The sequence below is a fragment of the Pelophylax lessonae genome (assembly GCF_965119305.1).
Source record: "Pelophylax lessonae genome assembly, chromosome: 2".
Lineage (NCBI taxonomy): Eukaryota > Metazoa > Chordata > Amphibia > Anura > Ranidae > Pelophylax > Pelophylax lessonae.
The window spans coordinates 445,421,517-445,442,968 of NC_138769.1; the positions used below are offsets into that span (position 1 = coordinate 445,421,517).

At 41.1% G+C, this 21,452-nt stretch overlaps 1 protein-coding gene across 1 annotated transcript in view; it reads left to right on the forward strand.

The window, feature by feature from the left end:
- The window catches only part of LOC309548143 (interleukin-1 receptor-like 1), a gene marked incomplete at both ends in the record, with an annotated part of 63,825 nt that overhangs the window by 6,046 nt on the left and 36,327 nt on the right, over positions 1 to 21,452 (forward strand). Inside the window, 2 exons of the mRNA XM_082248107.1 lie at positions 5,007 to 5,163; positions 10,252 to 10,402. Coding sequence (XP_082104233.1) covers positions 5,007 to 5,163; positions 10,252 to 10,402 — 308 coding nt within the window. The remainder of the gene's footprint in view (positions 1 to 5,006; positions 5,164 to 10,251; positions 10,403 to 21,452) is intronic.

A 21,452-nucleotide genomic window follows, 5' to 3' on the forward strand; every position in this document is an offset into this window, starting at 1 on the left:
CGCTCGGGATTACCGCCAGGGGGGTTAATGATTGGAACAGGCACATCTAAGTATGCAGGCATCCGGGGTAAAGCTGTCCACATAGACCGTCCTCCGCACCGACATCTACGTCATCCCTTCCATGCTGCCCCTCGCTTTCAGATCGCTTTACTGCAGGGTGGTCTTCCCGTACAGGATTACAGACTGGCAGCTGGCGGTGCAGAAGATGGTCTATGTGGACAGCTTTACCCCGGATGCCTGCGTACTTAGATGTGCCTGTTTTATTCATCAACCATGTAAGTTGCTAAATGTTGTAACTTCATTAAATGGAACCATATTGCTACACTTAGAGGCCCCTCTCTTCTCTTTGATACTCTGTAGCTGCTGCTGGATTTAGCTTCTAATCCCCTTATGGAAGCAGCTATTTGTGGATAGACATTTTATGGTTACACAACCTATCGCAATGCTATAATCTTTTTATATGGACTATAAACTGAAGGATTTATGAATAAATGGTTGTGGAACGAATCATCTGAGTTTCCATTATTTCTTATAGGGAAATTCGCTTTGATATAAGAGTGCTTTGGATTACAAGCATATTTCCGGAACGAATTATGCTCGCAATCCAAGGTTTTACTGTATTTCCATATCTTGCACATTATCTTCATCACCATATTTTATATACATCACAGATATATTTATTGTCTATTTTATGAATTTTTATAACATTTTTGATGTTTAATTTATTTATGTATTAGTACACATCTTGGTCACTTTTTCTTATCTAATACTGTACTTCATTATTTTGCCTGGAGATAATTTCTTTTTTATGTCATATGATATTTTAAAGTGCAAAGTTTCAGTAAAAAATACTGTAGTATCCTCCTAGGTTGATGCTAGAGAGAGAGAATATGGTTTTGGATCCTGTTTGTTTACCAGAAGGATTGCCAGGTAAATCTATATTGTTGTCTGCCTACCAGAGAGCAGGATCTGCTAGTGAGGTCATTGTGCTCAGGTGCAGCTCAGTTTGTCTTAAGTGTTTCACACTGGTGTAATAGGGAGGCATATTGGACAGTGGGAGGAATCCTGACAAATGAGTGCAAAGGCATTTAGTACAGCCCTGGTGATTGGCAGAGGAAAGTGCATCGGTGCATGCTGGAAAACAGTATAAATGCCATGTACTCGGGGCCTTTCAGCTGAAGAGCGGAGTTCCGAAGGGAGGGAGAGGCTGTCTCCTCTTCTGTAGGTGTGCCAATGCGGCCTCAGGTGGTCGACCTGAGGGCCTAAAGAGCTAGAGAGGAACTGAACCCGAAGGTCCTGTAAAGCTGACTGAAAGGGAGACACTGGAAGGATCTGATTCTGCATACAGTGAGTACAGATCGGTCTCAAGGGGCCTACATTGAAGGGGGGGGCATCCCTGCAGCTAGAAGTGTCAGTGGACGATGTCAGTAAAGGGGGATGAAGAGAATGTAGTTCACCAAGTCTATTGCTGGAGAGAGAGCAAGAAGACTTAACCCTTTCCTTACATGTAGCAGTATGGTCAAAGCAGCGTGACTGCTTCCATAAGTAACCTGGTGAAGTGAAGTGAGAGTTGTCCTTATCAACTGTACAGTGGGTATGGAAAGTATTCAGACCCCCTTAAATTTTTCACTCTTTGTTATATTGCAGCCATTTGCTAAAATCATTTAGGTTCATTCTTCTTCCTCATGAATGTACACATAGCACCCCATACTGACAGAAAAACACAGAATTTTTGACATTGTTGCAGATTTATTAAAAAAGAAAAACTGAAATATCACATGGTCCTAAGTATTCAGACCCTTTGCTCAGTATTTAGTAGAAGCCCCCTTTTGATCGAATACAGCCAGGAGTCTTTTTGGGAAAGATGCAACAAGTCTTTCACACCTGGATTTGGGGATCCTCTGCCATTCCTCCTTGCAGATCCTCTCCAGTTCTGTCAGGTTGGATGGTAAACGTTGGTGGACAGCCATTTTTAGGTCTCTCCAGAGATGCTCAATTGGGTTTAAGTCAGGGCTCTGGCTGGGCCATTCAAGAACAGTCACGGAGTTGTTGTGAAGCCACTCCTTCGTTATTTTAGCTGTGTGCTTAGGGTCATTGTCTTGTTGGAAGGTACACCTTCAGCCCAGTCTGAGGTCCAGGGCACTCTGGAGAAGGTTTTTGTCCAGGATATCCCTGTACTTGGCCGCATTCATCTTTCCCTCAATTGCAACCAGTCGTCCTGTCCCTGCAGCTGAAAAACACCCCACAGCATGATGCTGCCACCACCATGCTTCACTGTTGGGACTGTATTGGACAGGTGATGAGCAGTGCCTGGTTTTCTCCACACATACCGCTTAGAATTAAGGCCAAAAAGTTCTATTTTGGTCTCATCAGACCAGAGAATCTTATTTATCACCATCTTGGAGTCCTTCAGGTGTTTTTTTAGCAAACTCCATGCGGGCTTTCATGTGTCTTACACTGAGGAGAGGCTTCCGTCGGGCCACTCTGCCATAAAGCCCCGACTGGTGGAGGGCTGCAGTGATGGTTGACTTTCTACAACTTTCTCCCATCTCCTGACTGCATCTCTGGAGCTCAGCCACAGTGATCTTTGGGTTCTTCTTTACCTCTCTCACCAAGGCTCTTCTCCCCCGATAGCTCAGTTGGCCGGACGGCCAGCTCTAGGAAGGGTTCTGGTCATCCCAAACGTCTTCCATTTGAGGATTATGGAGGCCACTGTGCTCTTAGGAACCTTAAGTGCAGCAGAAATCTTTTTGTAACCTTGGTCAGATCTGTGCTTTGCCACAATTCTGTCTCTGTCTCTTCAGGCAGTTCCTTTGACCTCATGATTCTCATTTGCTCTGACATGCATTGTGATCTGGAAGGTCTTATATAGACAGGTGTGTGGCTTTCCTAATCAAGTCCAATCAGTATAATCAAACACAGCTGGACTCAAATGAAGGTGTAGAACCATCTCAAGGATGATCAGAAGAAATGGAAAGCACCTGAGTTAAATATATGAGTGTCACAGCAAAGGGTCTGAATACTTAGGACCATGTGATATTTCAGTTTTTCTTTTTTAATAAATCTGCAACAATGTCAACAATTCTGTGTTTTTCCGTCAATATGGGGAGCTGTGTGTACATTCATGAGGAAGAAGAATGAACTTAAATGATTTTAGCAAATGGCTGCAATATAACAAAGAGTGAAAAATTTAAGGGGGTCTGAATACTTTCCGTACCCACTGTATATAGCTCCAGTTAGAGTATCCCACTATTCCTTTTCTCCCATCTAAGTTCCACAATAAATACCAAAACCCAAAACCCCAGGACTGTTTATTGAGTGATGAGCCATTGGGAGTAAGGAAATGTGTGAACTGTATATGAAGTGACTGTCTGCTGGTAAGCAGAGGAGGCCCAACAGGTCATTACACAGCAAGCCCTACAGGGACAGTGCTACAATATACTAAAGTAAAATTTAGGGCAAAACACAACATACTATGGATTTTTCGGCAAAACATAAAAGATGAGGTTTTGCTGAGTAAATAGATACCCAGAATGCCAAGCTTTAAATTTGTGTGTGCCTACAAATGATAATCCACTTTGCCACCCACTATTTTCCATAGGTGACATATTGAAAGCCCCATACCAGTCATGAGTTTAGAGTTAATTGTGACAGGTGTCCCTATAATTATTGCTCTCACTCTAGTGTGTGTGGCGATATGTAATATATTCATCACAAGCAACGTTTTCTCACGTAGGCGGTGTGTGTGCATGTGGTGGGAGGCATTTGTTTGGAGGGGTTTTTAAGTGCTTGGGTGTAGCTTTTTTTTATCTTTTTTCTGTTTACTTTCACTAAAACTCTATTGATATCACATGTGATATAATATTTTTGATACAGGTCATCTTTCATAAAATATCAGAGGTCTTTTAGATCCCTGATGTCTCACCTGCCTTCCATTGAAGCTAACAGCATGGATTACGCTATGTTAGCTTTTTCCCTGGCTGCAAGAAAGTGTCACCTAAACCTAGAAGTGATGCTTTACACTTTTCTTCTGATTTCATTCTAGCTAGTGGGAGATCATGGTTCTCCTTCCGCTCCGGTGGCCAAACGAGGTGGTGGGGGGGGATCAGGGTGGCTGTGGGGGGGGGGGGGGGTGGAGTGCAGCTATGCAGGTAAGGGGCACCTATAGATAAAAAGAAACTGTACAGTTTTGACTATAGTTGGATAATGCGCTTATTATAGGTGTAGGCCTTTTATGTACCACAGAAGCCAGACTGCGGAACTCCCAGAGATGGCAACAACCCTTTCTGCCTTGTCGCCAGGACATTGCTGAAGGGTACAAGAACTGAGGACTGGGTACACTATACTATAAGTAGGCTCAAACTCCCTATGCTCCCTAAAGCCACACCCAAAATTCAGCTCAGGCTTTAACAGGTTTCATGAGGTGCCACAAACATGGTGCCACATGAAGTAGAGACAAAATAATGCATTACTATAATGCAAAACTGGAAACGCACCCGAAGCTCACAAAGCTCAAAGTGTAATGCAGGGTGCAATTTCTTTTTGAATCTTTACAATAAAAAACCTGTGAAAATGCTGTGATTATGCTAATTTCTAACTGGTTGTGGAAAGCACACCTTTATGATGATACAACTTTGAAAGCAGGAAAAGCTCCCCTTTATGGAAAGGCAAACTTTAATTGCATGCTTTTCCACTTCACTGCGATACCTACACATTACACTTGTATGGTATCCTTGTAATCAGCTTGCATGGTTTGTTTTCTCACCTGTACTAGAAAAATGATTGGCCATTATAGGAGGGTTTTTTAGAATTGAGTTTAATTCAGTGGAGATGGCTTTGATGTCATGACCTTATAATCATTTGCAGAGAAGAACACACGTTAGTATTTTGGGAACACAAAGATGACATTTCTGCCATCTAGTTAGTTATGTATGTTTAACAACACAAGTCATGCAATGTGAAACATTATGGAATATTACTTACACTGATTTTTGTGTCTATTTTAGAGAAAAAAAATTCAACATAAGCTTAAAAGTCTATGGATCTGTTCAAGAATTTTGTCCTGGGAAGCCATTGATGAAAGAACTAAAGTTGACACAGAATTACATAAACTGCCCAATTAATGTCATTTATGACAACATTAACAATGTTTCATGGTACAAGGTAAAACAAAATATATGGAGATACAACAGTAATTACAAAACAGGAATCCTAATACAAAATGCAAAACCAGTAGAAGTTGGTGTTATATTTTTCAATGTGGATCACACTGCTAAGTCTTTTAATCTACTTGACAAAGCTACATTTTTATTTAGCTTAGTAGCTAAGTTAAACGGTTTTCACTTTAATCTTCCAGTCATGTGCAAGGAAAAATCCCATTTGCTAAGTAAACATTGTCTACTCCTTTATCAAATCATTCCTGTTGTGTTTCAGGGGAATAGAGGGCGGATAGATGAATGGAAGCTAGGTAGTCAGTGAGGATAGTTTACTAAAGAAGCTGAGGTTCTTCATTTAATAAAATCTTTGAATGTCCAATCATGTACAGACAAAATAACCATACAGTATATATGAAATAAACAGGGATTTGCTTTTCACATGACTCGATAACTGAAGTGAATCTTCACTCAATTTATTGAGTAAATATTCTCAGCTCCTTTAGTAAATCAGCCTCATTATCTTGTATTACATGTTTAGAACATATAATAAATATACCTGTAAGTAGATATTTTTAATAAACTATGTAGATGTCTGTACTATGAAATATTACATGTTATGCAGCTTTATATGTTGAAAACACTTTTCCCTTAGGATGGAAAGACATTTCTTCACTCAGTACAACTTATTTTAGGACCTAATCACCATAAAACATGCTGCAGGGAAGGTGCGTTCCATGACCATTTCCGCCACCGTAAGTGAATGTGCTGCCCTTGCAAATGGCTTGTGGGTGCCAATGAATTTTTAATGGCACCCTTAACACATCTCGCAAATGCAGTACCATGTGGTTTGGTGCAGCACATTATGAAAAAGTACTACTTGCACTACTTTTTCTATGTTATAGTGAGTTTTGTAGACCATTTAAATGAATAGGATGTAAAAAGCACACCACACGGGAAAACGTGGGATCGCACAGGATTCTGGTGTGTACCAGCCCTTGGAATCTTTATTATTATATCATATAAGGTGTTGTTTCTGAATCTTTTGTTATGCATACTTGTTCCAGGTCAATGACTAGTTGTCTACTTTTTAGTACTGAAGCCATAGGGTCACGAGTACAGCAGACAACTAATAATTTACTAAGGGAACTTCAGGAATTGCAGCCTCTAAGTTTCTCTCTTGGCAAATTTAATTTAATTAGAGTTGTATGTGTAGCACTCTCCTAGGAATGTTCTAGAGTATTTAGAATAGTTATTGGCTCCTCTGATTAACAGTAGAGCAGTTAGGTAAATTTATTTAGGCTGTCTGCTTAACAGAAGCCATCATCATTTAGTCTGCCTGCTCAGGATGCTCCTTTGCTGCTCATGCTGTCTGGAGCTTCCCTGTGTCCAAGCAACTTGGGAAAGCTCTGGATTGTAGAAACAATTCAGACGAACAGCAGGAATCTAGGTGTAGTCCAGCCAATTAGAAGGGGAGGCGCCCCTAGGCATGCTGTATTTATATTCAGGGAGCACCTAGGCTCCTGGTCTTTTCCTGCAGAGGAGAGGGCCAGTTGGGGAGAGGTGACAGGCCTAGTGCAAACTGCCACGTGACCTCAGGTAGGCAACCTGAGGGCCTGAATGCTGAAACCCAGGGTTCTCTTGAGAGCTTACTGAGGTAGGACGTCTATGGATCCTATCTGATATCACAAAGAAAGGTGACCTGGGACCAGGGCCTTGTGAGTTCAGACCCCCTAAAGGGATCCTAGAGACTGGTGTTGCAGAATCCCCCTCTGGGTGCTAGAAGTCAGCTGCTGGGTGTAGGTGTAGGCTAAAGGGGACAATGGATGATGTCTTGAAGAGCAGGGTCCACTCAAATCTTTTACTTTGCAAGAGACTTTGCTCACTCTTGTACAATTCTGCTAAGAAAGCTGTCCTCAAGTGTGAAACGTTTGGAGTATCCCACTGTATCCCTCCTATCCAATCTTAAATTTCTAAATCAAAATAAAACAACAAAAAAATACTACAACCCCTAGACTGGTCATTGGAGTAACGAACAGAAGTTGTGCACTTGGCTTCGGAAAATACTATGTGCCTGGCTTTGGGGCTGAAACTAGGGAAGATCTGGGAAAACTACCAGCTGCTCCTACGGGTGTACATATTGTATGTAATTTACAACATGAGGATTCCAGAAAGCATCCAGAATGTTGCTGAAGTCTAAATTTTGTATTTTTTTTTTTTGCTACACCAAACACAAGTCAAAATCAAGGTCCATAATGTTGTTACAATGCATCACACTGTTTTTTCCTTTTTTTAACTTTATTGAAATGTCACAAAATAACAATTCATTCAATGCACTATAGCTGTGATGCATTGTAGCATGTCTCTTCCTGCTGCCCTGCACAAACATGCAGTGTCCAACCTGTCTAACACAGCACATTGGTGTGAACTGAATGAAAAGGATGTATGGCAGATTGCATTGTTTATCATTGTGACTGCAGTGGGCAATGCTGCCCAACCCAGCAGGCCTGGTGTGTATGAACCCTTAAATGTGCATGGCAAGCTTGCACCTTATTGGTGCTTGTGAAGAACGACTTGGTCCTAAAACTTTGCTACGTCAGGCTTTCTGTACATGAGTTTACTGCAAGTGTTTGAAAAATACCTCCTTGCAATGAACACAGGTAAAATTCCAGATTACCAAGTTGCTGATAAAATGCAGTGCAGTGGTGAATTACCGTAATTATTGAGTACAAAAAATAGGATAAAAGAAGAAGGGAGAGCGCCTCTGAGTGCAATGAAGATTTAATATGACAATTAAAATGTAGTAACTCACATGGAGGTTAAAAGAATAGCGTGTATCTGAGACAGGCACCGGAATGATGGTGCAGCCATCAGCGGTGCTTAGCGGTGTCCGGGATGTCCAGGGAGACTAGGGAGAGAACCGGCTCTGTGGTCTTCCAGGCGGACAGGCGGGATGCAGTGACCGCGGGGCGGCGCCTGGCAGCATCTGACGTCAGGAGCGGAAGAAGGGCAGCTGGGCTTCACAACGCGTTTCGGAGCATGCGCGGGTACCCTGACCGGGCCTGCGCACTCCTTTTTCAAGTGTCCAGGCAGTGGGGAAGGTAACAGTCTTTTATACTCCACAATAGGGGGCGTGAGAGTTCACTTAAGGCGGCAATGGTAAAACAAAACTTAAAGCGGCAATCAACAAGGTGAAATAGCCGGAGGCAGCAGTAATGAAGATGACACTCTGGGGAGCATGGCAACCGGGTAATAATAAGAGGGGGACAAGGGCTGATATACTAATAGAGTCCAAGAAAAGGCAATGGAGGTACATGTGTAGATAAATGAAACCATTAGATACATCAGGTAAAAAGATAGGGATTACTGTGTAGATATATAAGGGACAAGAACAAACTTAATATATATCAGCATGCCAGAAATAATCAGTAGATGGGATATAGAGCCATATCCATAATAGATGATATTCTCATGGCAGTATATATTGGGGTATTGTATATATGGATGCAAAGGAGGGATATATTATCTTACAAGGAAACATGTAGTGTGGAAGGTCATAGGTCTGAAATCTGTATTAAGTCATGTGATGTTGTGAAGCATATGAAATGGATAAGCTGGGTAAAGCTTAGGGGGAGGATGGGGGAGGATGGGGGAGGGAAAAGGAGAGGGGGAAAATAGGGGGGGGGGGAGAAGGGGGGAGGAGAAGATGGGGAAAAAGGGGAAGGAGGAAAAGGGGAAACAATTGGAAAATATGTGACATGAAATATGAGAAAACCTGAAATGGTAACGAAAAGAAGTTAGGTGGAGTAGTGGTGGTGGGAGGATGAGTATATGACTATAAGATGGTGTTTATGTCGAGTTCCTCATTTAACCCATTGGGGTTGAGGTTATGCAGAGTATATATCCAGAAGGTCTCTCGTTCACATAGTAACGAAAAACGCTCAGCTTCTGGTAGATGTTTAGGAATGGATTCTAGAATCTAGACGCATAGTCCAGCAGTCGATTGATGGTGGAATTCCAGGAAATGGCGTGAAACGCTGTGTTTGTCACAGCCAGTCTCAATAAAGCGCCGGTGTCGACCGAAAAGCTGTCTGAGGGGGCAAATGGTGCATCCTACATATAGGAGTGGACATGGGCAGGAGAGACAATAGACCACATGGTCAGTAGAATAATTGTAGAAATTGTCAAAGTGATAAGTCTTGCCTTTGTGTGTAAATTATTTTTGACCATGTTGGATGAATTCACAAGTCTTGCAGAGAGCTTTTTTGCATTGGAACATCCCTTTGAGTGGTACGAGGCAGAGTGGGTTGGGTGTGGGAGTTTTTAGTTGGCTTGGTGCGATTTTATTTTTGAGAGAAGGGGCTCTACGGTAGGTAACCCAGGGTTTGTCACAGATGTTAGAAGAGAGGAGAGGATCCTGTTTAAGAATGCCCCAATGTTTGGAGATGATGTTTTCCATTTTTTTGTAGTGTCCATGAAACCTGGTAATAAATTGGATGGTAGAGTTTGACGTGAGATTTTCTTTTTGGGGGGTTTGCCGTGGAGGTAGGCTTGTTCGATAAGTGTGTTGGGGTAACCTTTGTCCGGTAATTTCCTTTGCAGGTGGCTGCTTTGGGTGATATAATCAGAGTCTCTGGTACAGTTTTGTCTAAGCCAGGAAAACTGGCCTTTGGGGATGTTTTTAACCCATAAGGGGTGGTGGCAGCTGTCATAATTTAGTATGAAGGTGGCTTGGTCAGGGTTAATCATGTTATCCTGAGATAAAAAACGTTGTGATGCTAAGAGTCCAATATCATGAGGGATGGATGTGTACAGAAAGTTCACGTAGGGAGAGCCACAGGTAGTTTTCCTCCCAGGTGTTTGGTTCCAGGAGTTCCATGAGGTGGGTGGAATCTCGTATATAGGATGGAAGGGATTGGGCTAGGGGTTGTGGGAAGATGTCGACATACTGGGAAAATCCACTAGTGACACTGTCAATTGATGCAACTATGGGTCTGCCCCACATGCTGTAATTACTGAGTACAGCCCTGAGAAACTAGGCAGTATTTTCTGTATGCATTTAATGAAACAAGAGTTTATTTTTTTTTTGTCTTAACAGGATTGTAAACTTCTTCAAGGGAAGGATGGAACTAGGCTTTATATCAGAAATATCACCAGATTAGATACTGGAAACTACACCTGCAAGTTTACATATTTGTATAATGGCAAGGCTTACAATGTTACCCGGAATATACCAGTTAGAGTCCCAGGTATATAATTTTCTGTCCATTATAAGTTATCATTATTAAGCTTATAGCTCATGTAGCTCACATTCCCATGTCTCTCTTTTTATCCACAATCTTCCCTCTTTTTAGTATCCTTTATATGTAGATGAGTGAAAAGCACTCTTAACTGCCTGCAGCTATCATTTTTTTAAGAACTGACCTTGGATTTCTTTCTACTGCTTAAATTTAAACACTAGTATAAGTGTAACTACAATAGAGGGGGGCAAGTGGGACTTTAACGGTGCTAAATGATGGAGAAAAATATGAATTCTCAAAAATTGTACATTTTATTACACATAGAAAGTGAGGACAAGACAATACATCAATATAAAATGATAAAATCAAGAAAATGCACTCAAAATATCAACTCTACATGTTTCGCCATCTTCATAATAGCTTCTTCAGGAGTTTTCATAGACATTTCTCGAGAGTGAACATTTCTAGGTAACAAAGGGAAAAGACATAAAAAACATGGCATGTGTATGTATATAGGGCTTATCTCAACGGTCCTAATGTTGAGTGCCATATTGATTTGCATAATTGTAAAGACAATGATACCAATAAAGTACCTTAAGATGACCTGAGCCCTTTCTTATGCCGAAGGTGGAGGTAATAGAGGTGACGCCACCAAAGCAAGCACAGAGGGGGAGGGGAGCCGAGACCTTCAGACTCCTAGAGTTGACCCATAGAGAGGGTGACAGCCAGGCTAGAAATGATAGGTAGAGATAATAAAACCAGAGCATAGAAATACATTTCAACCAAAATTGCTATGTCTCCAATTGGTATAAGGTTAAATATCAGGTAGAAAAGTTACCAAGATAATCACCTGATTATGAGTAAATGTGCAGTTGATTCCCTAGGTACCTCAATGTAACAAAGACAGGAAGGGAAAATGAAGTCCCCTTAATATCCCCCAAATGGGAGGTATCCCTTGAAACAAAAAGAAATGGAATTGTTGAAGATAGTAATAAATATAATGAGGGTCTGTCAAGTTTTGAGGGTATAAGCACTTACCCAAAATTGACAAGATTCAGCACCTAAATTGTCATGCAGTATTCAAAAGTTCACCACCATTTCAATTCAGCAAATCTTCCAATAGTACACAAAAAATGAAGGAGACTGCACGGGAAGAGAAAGAAAAAAGCAAGGAAGGACATCATCAGCGTTAAAATCTACCAGAGATATATGGAGAGAAGCAAGGTTTGAAAGTTTTCATTTACCGCAAATGGTCTCAAAGATCATGTATCGTTCCCCGGTGGTCTAGTGTAATACTGACCTTGTGGCGCCGGCATTTATACACCCCCTCCACTCCCTCGGCGTCTGACGTCACCGAGGGAGTGAGAGCGAGGTACGCCCAGTGGTCCAATGGAGGCCAAGAAGGAAGTGCGTCATTAGGACGCGACCGCATCACGTGATTCCGCCGGAACCGGAAGGTCGGGGATGACAACATCCGGTCCGGACAAGAATGTAAGCAGAGGAGGTAACAGATTGCCGAAGGGCAATCTAAAAAGGTATCCAAGATGAAACTGACAGCATCACCAAAGACCGGATTTCAAGGAAATATATCCGCAATGCCTATACAATGGGAAAAGAATCCAAAGACACAAAAGGGTCATAAAAAAAGGAAATTGCCCCATCTAATAGATAAATCAGTGTATGTGATACAGATGACAATTAAATAGAAAAGAGATGTTAGTAAAAACTCCATAACAGGACAACTGGGCATTTTGAAGCGGTGCTGCTACTAACCAGGTTGGACCATTTTTCCTGGAAAATAAATGTAGGGCACCGCGGGTGCCCATATGGGCAACCATAATAGAGGCTGAGAATAGGCTCGAATACAAGGGGTCCCCCAATGTGCCTGCCCCGGGGTGTGCCACCTACAATCGCATCCACACAACGGCGGGGGTCAGGAAAAAATATAATGGACAATTCACAGAATATTCTTGTTCTTTAAACGGTAATTGAACCACATCTACAAAAATAAACGCATGTAGGCAATTTTGCCAAAATATATAAGATGTGCCAATGAAGGCACCTAGAAAGAGAGGACTTTGTAACAAGAGTACAAGATCCAAAATGCTGACCAGCTACAGGAATCCTGTGCTGAATCAGCAATAAATACAGATGACATTATCTAGCCTAGAAAGGGTTTGAAACTAATGGATTCGTTTATACCTGGATACTGAATAGCTGATAAGTTAAATATCCACTTGGTTTCACGTTGCAATAAGTTTCTATCTACACTTCCACCTCTTTCATTCAGTGGAATGTGTTCCAAAGCAAAAAAAGTCATCATCCTATCATCAAAGCCATGGTATAAACCCATGTGTCGGCTAATGGGACTTACGAACTTTTTGTTTTTGACAAGTTTGACATGGTCACGAATTCGATTAAAGAAAGGCCTTTTTGTTTTGCCTATATAAAAGGCTTTACAACTGCAATACATTATATAGACAATTCCTACTGTTTGACAATTCGCATAGAAATTCGGTCTATACAGTTTTCCATTTGGGAGAATAATTTCACTTACATTAGGTAGATATCTGCAGAAATTACATTTTTTGCAAGAATATGTGCCTGTGAGGGTTTTTTTGGGTTTGTTTGAAGGAGCATAATGACTGTGAACCAATTGGTCCCTTTACTCATAATCAGGTGATTATCTTGGTAACTTTTCTACCTGATATTTAACCTTATACCAATTGGAGACATAGCAATTTTGGTTGAAATGTATTTCTATGCTCTGGTTTTATTATCTCTACCTATCATTTCTAGCCTGGCTGTCACCCTCTCTATGGGTCAACTCTAGGAGTCTGAAGGTCTCGGCTCCCCTCCCCCTCTGTGCTTGCTTTGGTGGCGTCACCTCTATTACCTCCACCTTCGGCATAAGAAAGGGCTCAGGTCATCTTAAGGTACTTTATTGGTATCATTGTCTTTACAATTATGCAAATCAATTGGGCACTCAACATTAGGACCGTTGAGATAAGCCCTATATACATACACATGCCATGTTTTTTATGTCTTTTCCCTTTGTTACCTAGAAATGTTCACTCTCGAGAAATGTCTATGAAAACTCCTGAAGAAGCTATTATGAAGATGGCGAAACATGTAGAGTTGATATTTTGAGTGCATTTTCTTGATTTTATCATTTTATATTGATGTATTGTCTTGTCCTCACTTTCTATGTGTAATAAAATGTACAATTTTTGAGAATTCAGATTTTTCTCCATCATTTAGCACCGTTAAAGTCCCACTTGCCCCCCTCTATTGTAGTTACTCAATTTATGGGATGTGGTGCCTCTTACTTCATCTCTAGCAATATCTCTTCAAAATTTACGATTAGGGATTTTATTTCCCACTACCCCTGTATTGCTGGAGAAAAATGTGTATTCATTATATTAATCAAGTTTAGCTTGTTCTTGTTATATATATTTACAATTTTTGTTTTTTCTGTGAGGTATTTTGACTTGTAGACATTCTTTAGCTACGTTTTAGTGGTATTGTGACTTAGAAACCTCTCCCCCAGTAGCCCTGGTTCTCATAACCATGGATGGCTACTGTGGGAAAGATTTCGATGGATTAATGGACAAGTTCCATCAGGCTCAAAGTTCATCAGTGGGAGGAATTACCCTTGACCACTTCTTCTTGAGATTGCGTAGATTATTGGAAAAAAAATCCAAGATATTTTGGAGTAAAAAATATTTTTTGAAGTATATTGATGAAAAATTGGTCCCTTGGGGACTAAGAATTCAGATTTTTCCCCTAATTAAAACAGTCAATGCCGAATTAAAAAGTGAATGGGAATCAAATCTGCATACTTGCTCTTTAAAAATGATGAATTTATTGTGCTCACAATATACCAAAGACTTGGAAATTGTGAATAACGATATTAAACAACTCTACTTAGATAGTGCAACATTATTAAATGATCCCTCCTTTTCTCAGAGAGATAACAAAATGCAAAAACAATTAGAAATTTTCGTAGGCAATTTGATTAAGACCAAAGAAAAGAAATTTGCCAGAGATAAGCAAGCATACCAACAGGATGAAGCTTATCACTGGACCAGAGAAAGAAATAATAAACGTATAACAAAAAATACATTTAAAAATCCTCACTCTAGCTCTTTTCATTCACAAACTCACACTAATGATGTGAGTGATTCAGACTTATCATCCCAATCATCTACATCATCTTCCCATACTAAATCGCAACGTCACATTAAAATGAATGGCTCTCACAAACGTAAAATAGAAAATAAAAAAGAATCTAACACTTCCTCCAAACGCACCCCACTTTTCCCTTCGGAACATCACCAACAATTTCACCAATCCCCTTCCCATTCATCACAAAATCTTGGTGAGTTAGCCATTGAAAATTCAGTTGCTACCCCAAGTCTCAATGCTACACATTCCTTTAAGATGAATCACAGTACAGTGGTGAACAATGAAATTCGCACTGCACCAAGACAATCAATCCATAGCAGATCAACTGACCAAATCGAATTGTCTACCTGCACAAGACCAGGAATTATCTCTGGCCGAAATGCAGGCACTCAATGATTTGATGGAACTCTGGGAAGAAGGAGACTCATCAGTTTGGCCGTTTTCTGATGAACTAATTGATCAGATGGCCACTTCAGAAAATTGTGAAGTGGAACCCATCTTTCCCCCTCCATCTTCATACAAATCCAAATCCCAATTTTTTCCTATATTGCAATCTAACCCTAACATTTGGGCTTTTACCCAACAAGTGATTAGGGAAATTCAGAAGACTAAGTGGAAAGATGTGAATTCCTCCAACCTCAGTGATAGCCAAATTAGGGCTATTCAATCACTTCAAAACGACTCCTCCCTTACAATTAAACCCTCAGATAAGGGCGGAAATGTCGTTGTAATGGACACATTAGGTTATGAAGCTATGGTTCTGAATATTTTGAATAACAAAGATTGGTATAGAAAAATTTCTGAAAGTTTCCTAGCAAGAATAATCATCAAATATCGTCAGCTTATCTTTGAAGCCTATTCAAGAGCCCTGATAGACAAGAAAACTTGGGAATTTTTGAATATCAAGGATCCCAAAACCCCTACTATGTATGCCTTACCCAAGGTTCACAAAAATCTTAAAAAAACCCCCTGGGAGACCAATAGTCTCGGGCAATGGCTGCCTAACGGAACGAGCGAGTCAACTGGTGGATGATTACCTGCGTCCCCATGTACTGGCCTTACCTTCCTATATCAGGGACACCAGTGATCTCATCAAAGCCATTGATGGCATCCAGGTCCCTGAGGAGGCGTGGCTAGTGGGTATCGATGTAGAGGCCCTCTACAACTCCATCCCACATCATTGTGGGGTCCGAGTTGTGGAGGGCTTTTTATCAGAGAGAGGAGGTTCTTCAGTGGAATATAATGCCTTTGTCATCTCACTTCTTAGATTTATTTTGTCCAACAATGTCTTCTTGTTTAATGGCTCCCATTACCTCCAGGTGCAAGGTGTGGCTATGGGGACCAAGTGTGCCCCCTCATATGCCAACCTGCACCTGGGGGGATGGGAGCGTGACCTTTTTTCCAGGGTCAACCTGGAGTCTTTTTTATCTCATATACTCCTTTGGAGAAGATTTATTGATGACATTTTTATGATTTGGACAGGTTCTTTGAGTATGCTTTTGAGATTTTTTGAGGTTTTGAAAGTCAATGACTTCAATCTCAAATTTACCCACACTTATAGCCAAAGGTCTTTGGACTTTTTGGATATTACCATTTATGTAGATGAAGATGGCATTTTGGGCTCCACCCTCTTCCGCAAAACCACTGCAGGCAACACTATATTGAGGGCAGACAGCTCCCACCCTCAACCTTTAGTGTCTAGTATACCATACAGCCAGTATTTAAGATTACGACGTAATTGTACGAAATCCAAGGATTTCGAGAGAGAAGCTAAGAGCTTACAGAGGAGATTCTTGGGAAGAGGCTACAGTAGGGCCTGTTTGAAAAAATCTTACCATAGAGCGAAAAAATGGAACAGGACTGATTTGATTTTTGGCAAGAAGAAGAATAAAACCAATACTGATGGGGTACGTCTAATTACACGATATTCTGGTCAACATGACCAGGTACGGTCAATTCTTAAAAAAATTTTGGTACCTCCTAGAGGCAGATGAAAAGGTATCCAAATTTATTGATGTTCGCCCCCAGATAACGTTTAAAAGATCTCGTTCTTTAAGGGACCAATTGGTTCACAGTCATTATGCTCCTTCAAACAAACCCAAAAAAACACTCACAGGCACATATTCTTGCAAAAAATGTAATTTCTGCAGATATCTACCTAATGTAAGTGAAATTATTCTCCCAAATGGAAAACTGTATAGACCGAATTTCTATGCGAATTGTCAAACAGTAGGAATTGTCTATATAATGTATTGCAGTTGTAAAGCCTTTTATATAGGCAAAACAAAAAGGCCTTTCTTTAATCGAATTCGTGACCATGTCAAACTTGTCAAAAACAAAAAGTTCGTAAGTCCCATTAGCCGACACATGGGTTTATACCATGGCTTTGATGATAGGATGATGACTTTTTTTGCTTTGGAACACATTCCACTGAATGAAAGAGGTGGAAGTGTAGATAGAAACTTATTGCAACGTGAAACCAAGTGGATATTTAACTTATCAGCTATTCAGTATCCAGGTATAAACGAATCCATTAGTTTCAAACCCTTTCTAGGCTAGATAATGTCATCTGTATTTATTGCTGATTCAGCACAGGATTCCTGTAGCTGGTCAGCATTTTGGATCTTGTACTCTTGTTACAAAGTCCTCTCTTTCTAGGTGCCTTCATTGGCACATCTTATATATTTTGGCAAAATTGCCTACATGCGTTTATTTTTGTAGATGTGGTTCAATTACCGTTTAAAGAACAAGAATATTCTGTGAATTGTCCATTATATTTTTTCCTGACCCCCGCCGTTGTGTGGATGCGATTGTAGGTGGCACACCCCGGGGCAGGCACATTGGGGGACCCCTTGTATTCGAGCCTATTCTCAGCCTCTATTATGGTTGCCCATATGGGCACCCGCGGTGCCCTACATTTATTTTCCAGGAAAAATGGTCCAACCTGGTTAGTAGCAGCACCGCTTCAAAATGCCCAGTTGTCCTGTTATGGAGTTTTTACTAACATCTCTTTTCTATTTAATTGTCATCTGTATCACATACACTGATTTATCTATTAGATGGGGCAATTTCCTTTTTTTATGACCCTTTTGTGTCTTTGGATTCTTTTCCCATTGTATAGGCATTGCGGATATATTTCCTTGAAATCCGGTCTTTGGTGATGCTGTCAGTTTCATCTTGGATCCCTTTTTAGATTGCCCTTCGGCAATCTGTTACCTCCTCTGCTTACATTCTTGTCCGGACCGGATGTTGTCATCCCCGACCTTCCGGTTCCGGCGGAATCACGTGATGCGGTCGCGTCCTAATGACGCACTTCCTTCTTGGCCTCCATTGGACCACTGGGCGTACCTCGCTCTCACTCCCTCGGTGACGTCAGACGCCGAGGGAGTGGAGGGGGTGTATAAATGCCGGCGCCACAAGGTCAGTATTACACTAGACCACCGGGGAACGATACATGATCTTTGAGACCATTTGCGGTAAATGAAAACTTTCAAACCTTGCTTCTCTCCATATATCTCTGGTAGATTTTAACGCTGATGATGTCCTTCCTTGCTTTTTTCTTTCTCTTCCCGTGCAGTCTCCTTCATTTTTTGTGTACTATTGGAAGATTTGCTGAATTGAAATGGTGGTGAACTTTTGAATACTGCATGACAATTTAGGTGCTGAATCTTGTCAATTTTGGGTAAGTGCTTATACCCTCAAAACTTGACAGACCCTCATTATATTTATTACTATCTTCAACAATTCCATTTCTTTTTGTTTCAAGGGATACCTCCCATTTGGGGGATATTAAGGGGACTTCATTTTCCCTTCCTGTCTTTGTTATATTGAGGTACCTAGGGAATCAACTGCACATTTACTCATAATCAGGTGATTATCTTGGTAACTTTTCTACCTGATATTTAACCTTATACCAATTGGAGACATAGCAATTTTGGTTGAAATGTATTTCTATGCTCTGGTTTTATTATCTCTACCTATCATTTCTAGCCTGGCTGTCACCCTCTCTATGGGTCAACTCTAGGAGTCTGAAGGTCTCGGCTCCCCTCCCCCTCTGTGCTTGCTTTGGTGGCGTCACCTCTATTACCTCCACCTTCGGCATAAGAAAGGGCTCAGGTCATCTTAAGGTACTTTATTGGTATCATTGTCTTTACAATTATGCAAATCAATATGGCACTCAACATTAGGACCGTTGAGATAAGCCCTATATACATACACATGCCATGTTTTTTATGTCTTTTCCCTTTGTTACCTAGAAATGTTCACTCTCGAGAAATGTCTATGAAAACTCCTGAAGAAGCTATTATGAAGATGGCGAAACATGTAGAGTTGATATTTTGAGTGCATTTTCTTGATTTTATCATTTTATATTGATGTATTGTCTTGTCCTCACTTTCTATGTGTAATAAAATGTACAATTTTTGAGAATTCAGATTTTTCTCCATCATTTAGCACCGTTAAAGTCCCACTTGCCCCCCTCTATTGTAGTTACTCAATTTATGGGATGTGGTGCCTCTTACTTCATCTCTAGCAATATCTCTTCAAAAACTAGTATAAGTGTACGTTCACACTACCTGCAGGCTAAATTGCAGAGTTTTTTTTAACTTTCTTGTCAGTGTACAGGTCTCTGTAAAGAAGCATACTCGCTGCATATCAGTAGGGTGATCTGTGCTGTGAAAAAATGCTTAATGTCTGCTAGACATGTGCAATTCATTTCAGGCTGAATACAAATTAGGACAAATTTTCGGTTATTCGGAGATTCAGATGTATCCAAATCTCTGAATAAAATAGTAACAAATATATTCGTTTGTATCCAAATCTCTGAATGAAATAGTAATGATGAATAGTAACGAATTTAGTTAAAATTCATTAAAATTTATTTCATTTATTTGTTTTTAACTAATTCCAACTTTTCAGAAAGATTAGAATTAGGGATGGTCAAAAAACTATCGACCGATTTAAATTCTGTCCGAGGAAATAGCTAGTTGTTAAGCAGCAGGGCCAGGAAACCATGAGTCTTCATCTGTCAGCGGGCTTCCCCACTGACCGATGAATATAAAGAAAAGAATGCTGACAATTGCCCGCCAATAGAAAAATGTTTAAAAAAAACATCCTAGGGTTCCTCCTTCCAGTCCATGCCAGGCCCTTCATGCAAAAAAAAAAAAAAAAATGGTGTGGAGTACCCCCCCCCCCCCAAAATCCATACCGGTCCCTTATCAGAGCATGCAGCCTGGCAGGTCAGGAAAGGGGGGGGACGAGGGAGCGCCCCCCACCCTCCTGAACCATACTAGGCCAAATGCCCTCAACATGGAGGGTGGGTACTTTGGGGCAGGGGGGGGTTCTGCGCCCCCCCCACCCCAAAGGCCCTCTTTCTGACAACCCTGGGCTGTGGTTGTCAAGGTCTGTGGGCGGGGGCTTATCAGAATCTGGAAGCCCCCTTTAACAAGGGGGCCCCCAGATTTAGGCCCCCCTGATGTGAATGGGTATCAAGTACATCATACCCTGAGCCATTCACCAAAAAAGTGTCAAAAAGTATGAACCAGAGGAAACAGAATGTTTGACAAGCATTTTATTTAAAAAATAAAAAAAGTGTCCCTCGATATAAATCCATCGTCAATCACGATGCCCGCCAACCCAAAAAAATAGAAAAGATAAAAAACGCTCCAGCTGTGTGCCCGCTCTGTGCTTCGACAGTTCTTATATAGGTAAGGGGTGGGGCCACCTGGTTACGTCACCCGGTGACACCACCCCCTTATGACATCACATGACATAAGAAGGGAGTGGTGCACTGGGAGACGAAAATGAGTGGCCCCTTTCCAGTTTTTTGGGTCTGGCCGGCAGCATGATTGATGATAAATTTACATCGAGGGGCACTATTTTTTATTTTTTCATAAAGGACTTGTCAAAAACTTTTTCTTGTGGTTATTACTTTTTGACAATTTTTTGGCGAATGGGTAGGGGTATGACATACCCGATACTCATTCCCATAGGGAGGATGCCGGGATCTGGGGCCCACTCATGAAAGAGGGCCTCCAGATTCCAATAAGCCCCCACACCAACAGACCCCAACAACCCTGGCCCTTGTCCTAATGAACAACAATGGGGGCAAGGTGCTTAGAGGCGGAGGGGCAGAGCCCCCCTTGCCCCAAAGCACCCACCTCCTAATGTTCAGGGAATGTGGTCTGGTATGGTTCAGTGTGGGGGGGACGAGCGACCCCCTTTTCCTGATCTGCTGGAGTGCATGCCCGGATAAGGGGCTGGTATGGAATCTGGATTTTTTCCATTTAAATAGCCGGGTGCCGTCAATTGTAACCGCGACTAAATTTAAATGTGATTTGACTATTTTTTTTCTTTAGAAATGTAATTTTTGCTGCAGCATGTGTTATACATGCTACAGATGCGCCACTTTGCAGACAGACTAAGGGGACCCCCCAGGCACTATATTTAAATTAATTTTTCATTTTTATTGTTCCACTTAAAGTGGGGTTCGCATTTTATTAATATTACTGATTAGGGATGTTAGGAAAAAGACTGCATTTTATGCTGAACTGGTATCTTTTGATTCTCATTCAAGGAAAATGTGTAAAAGTTTATGATGCCTGGTCTGAAGTTACTCAAAGGGGTGCATGGTGGTAATGGCGTATGGAAGAACAGAGCCTTTAATGCACACACACACACACACACACACACACACACACACAGAATAAAGTGGTAACAAGCAAGTACAAGAGAAGAATGATATGACAGATAGTAGGAGAACAGTGCGGTATGAACTCCAGACATACATAATAAAATATTTGACAACCATTGGATTTCAAATGGCTACGGCCTTCTTTATTGGTTTTTACAAATTATATATAAAACTTTAATA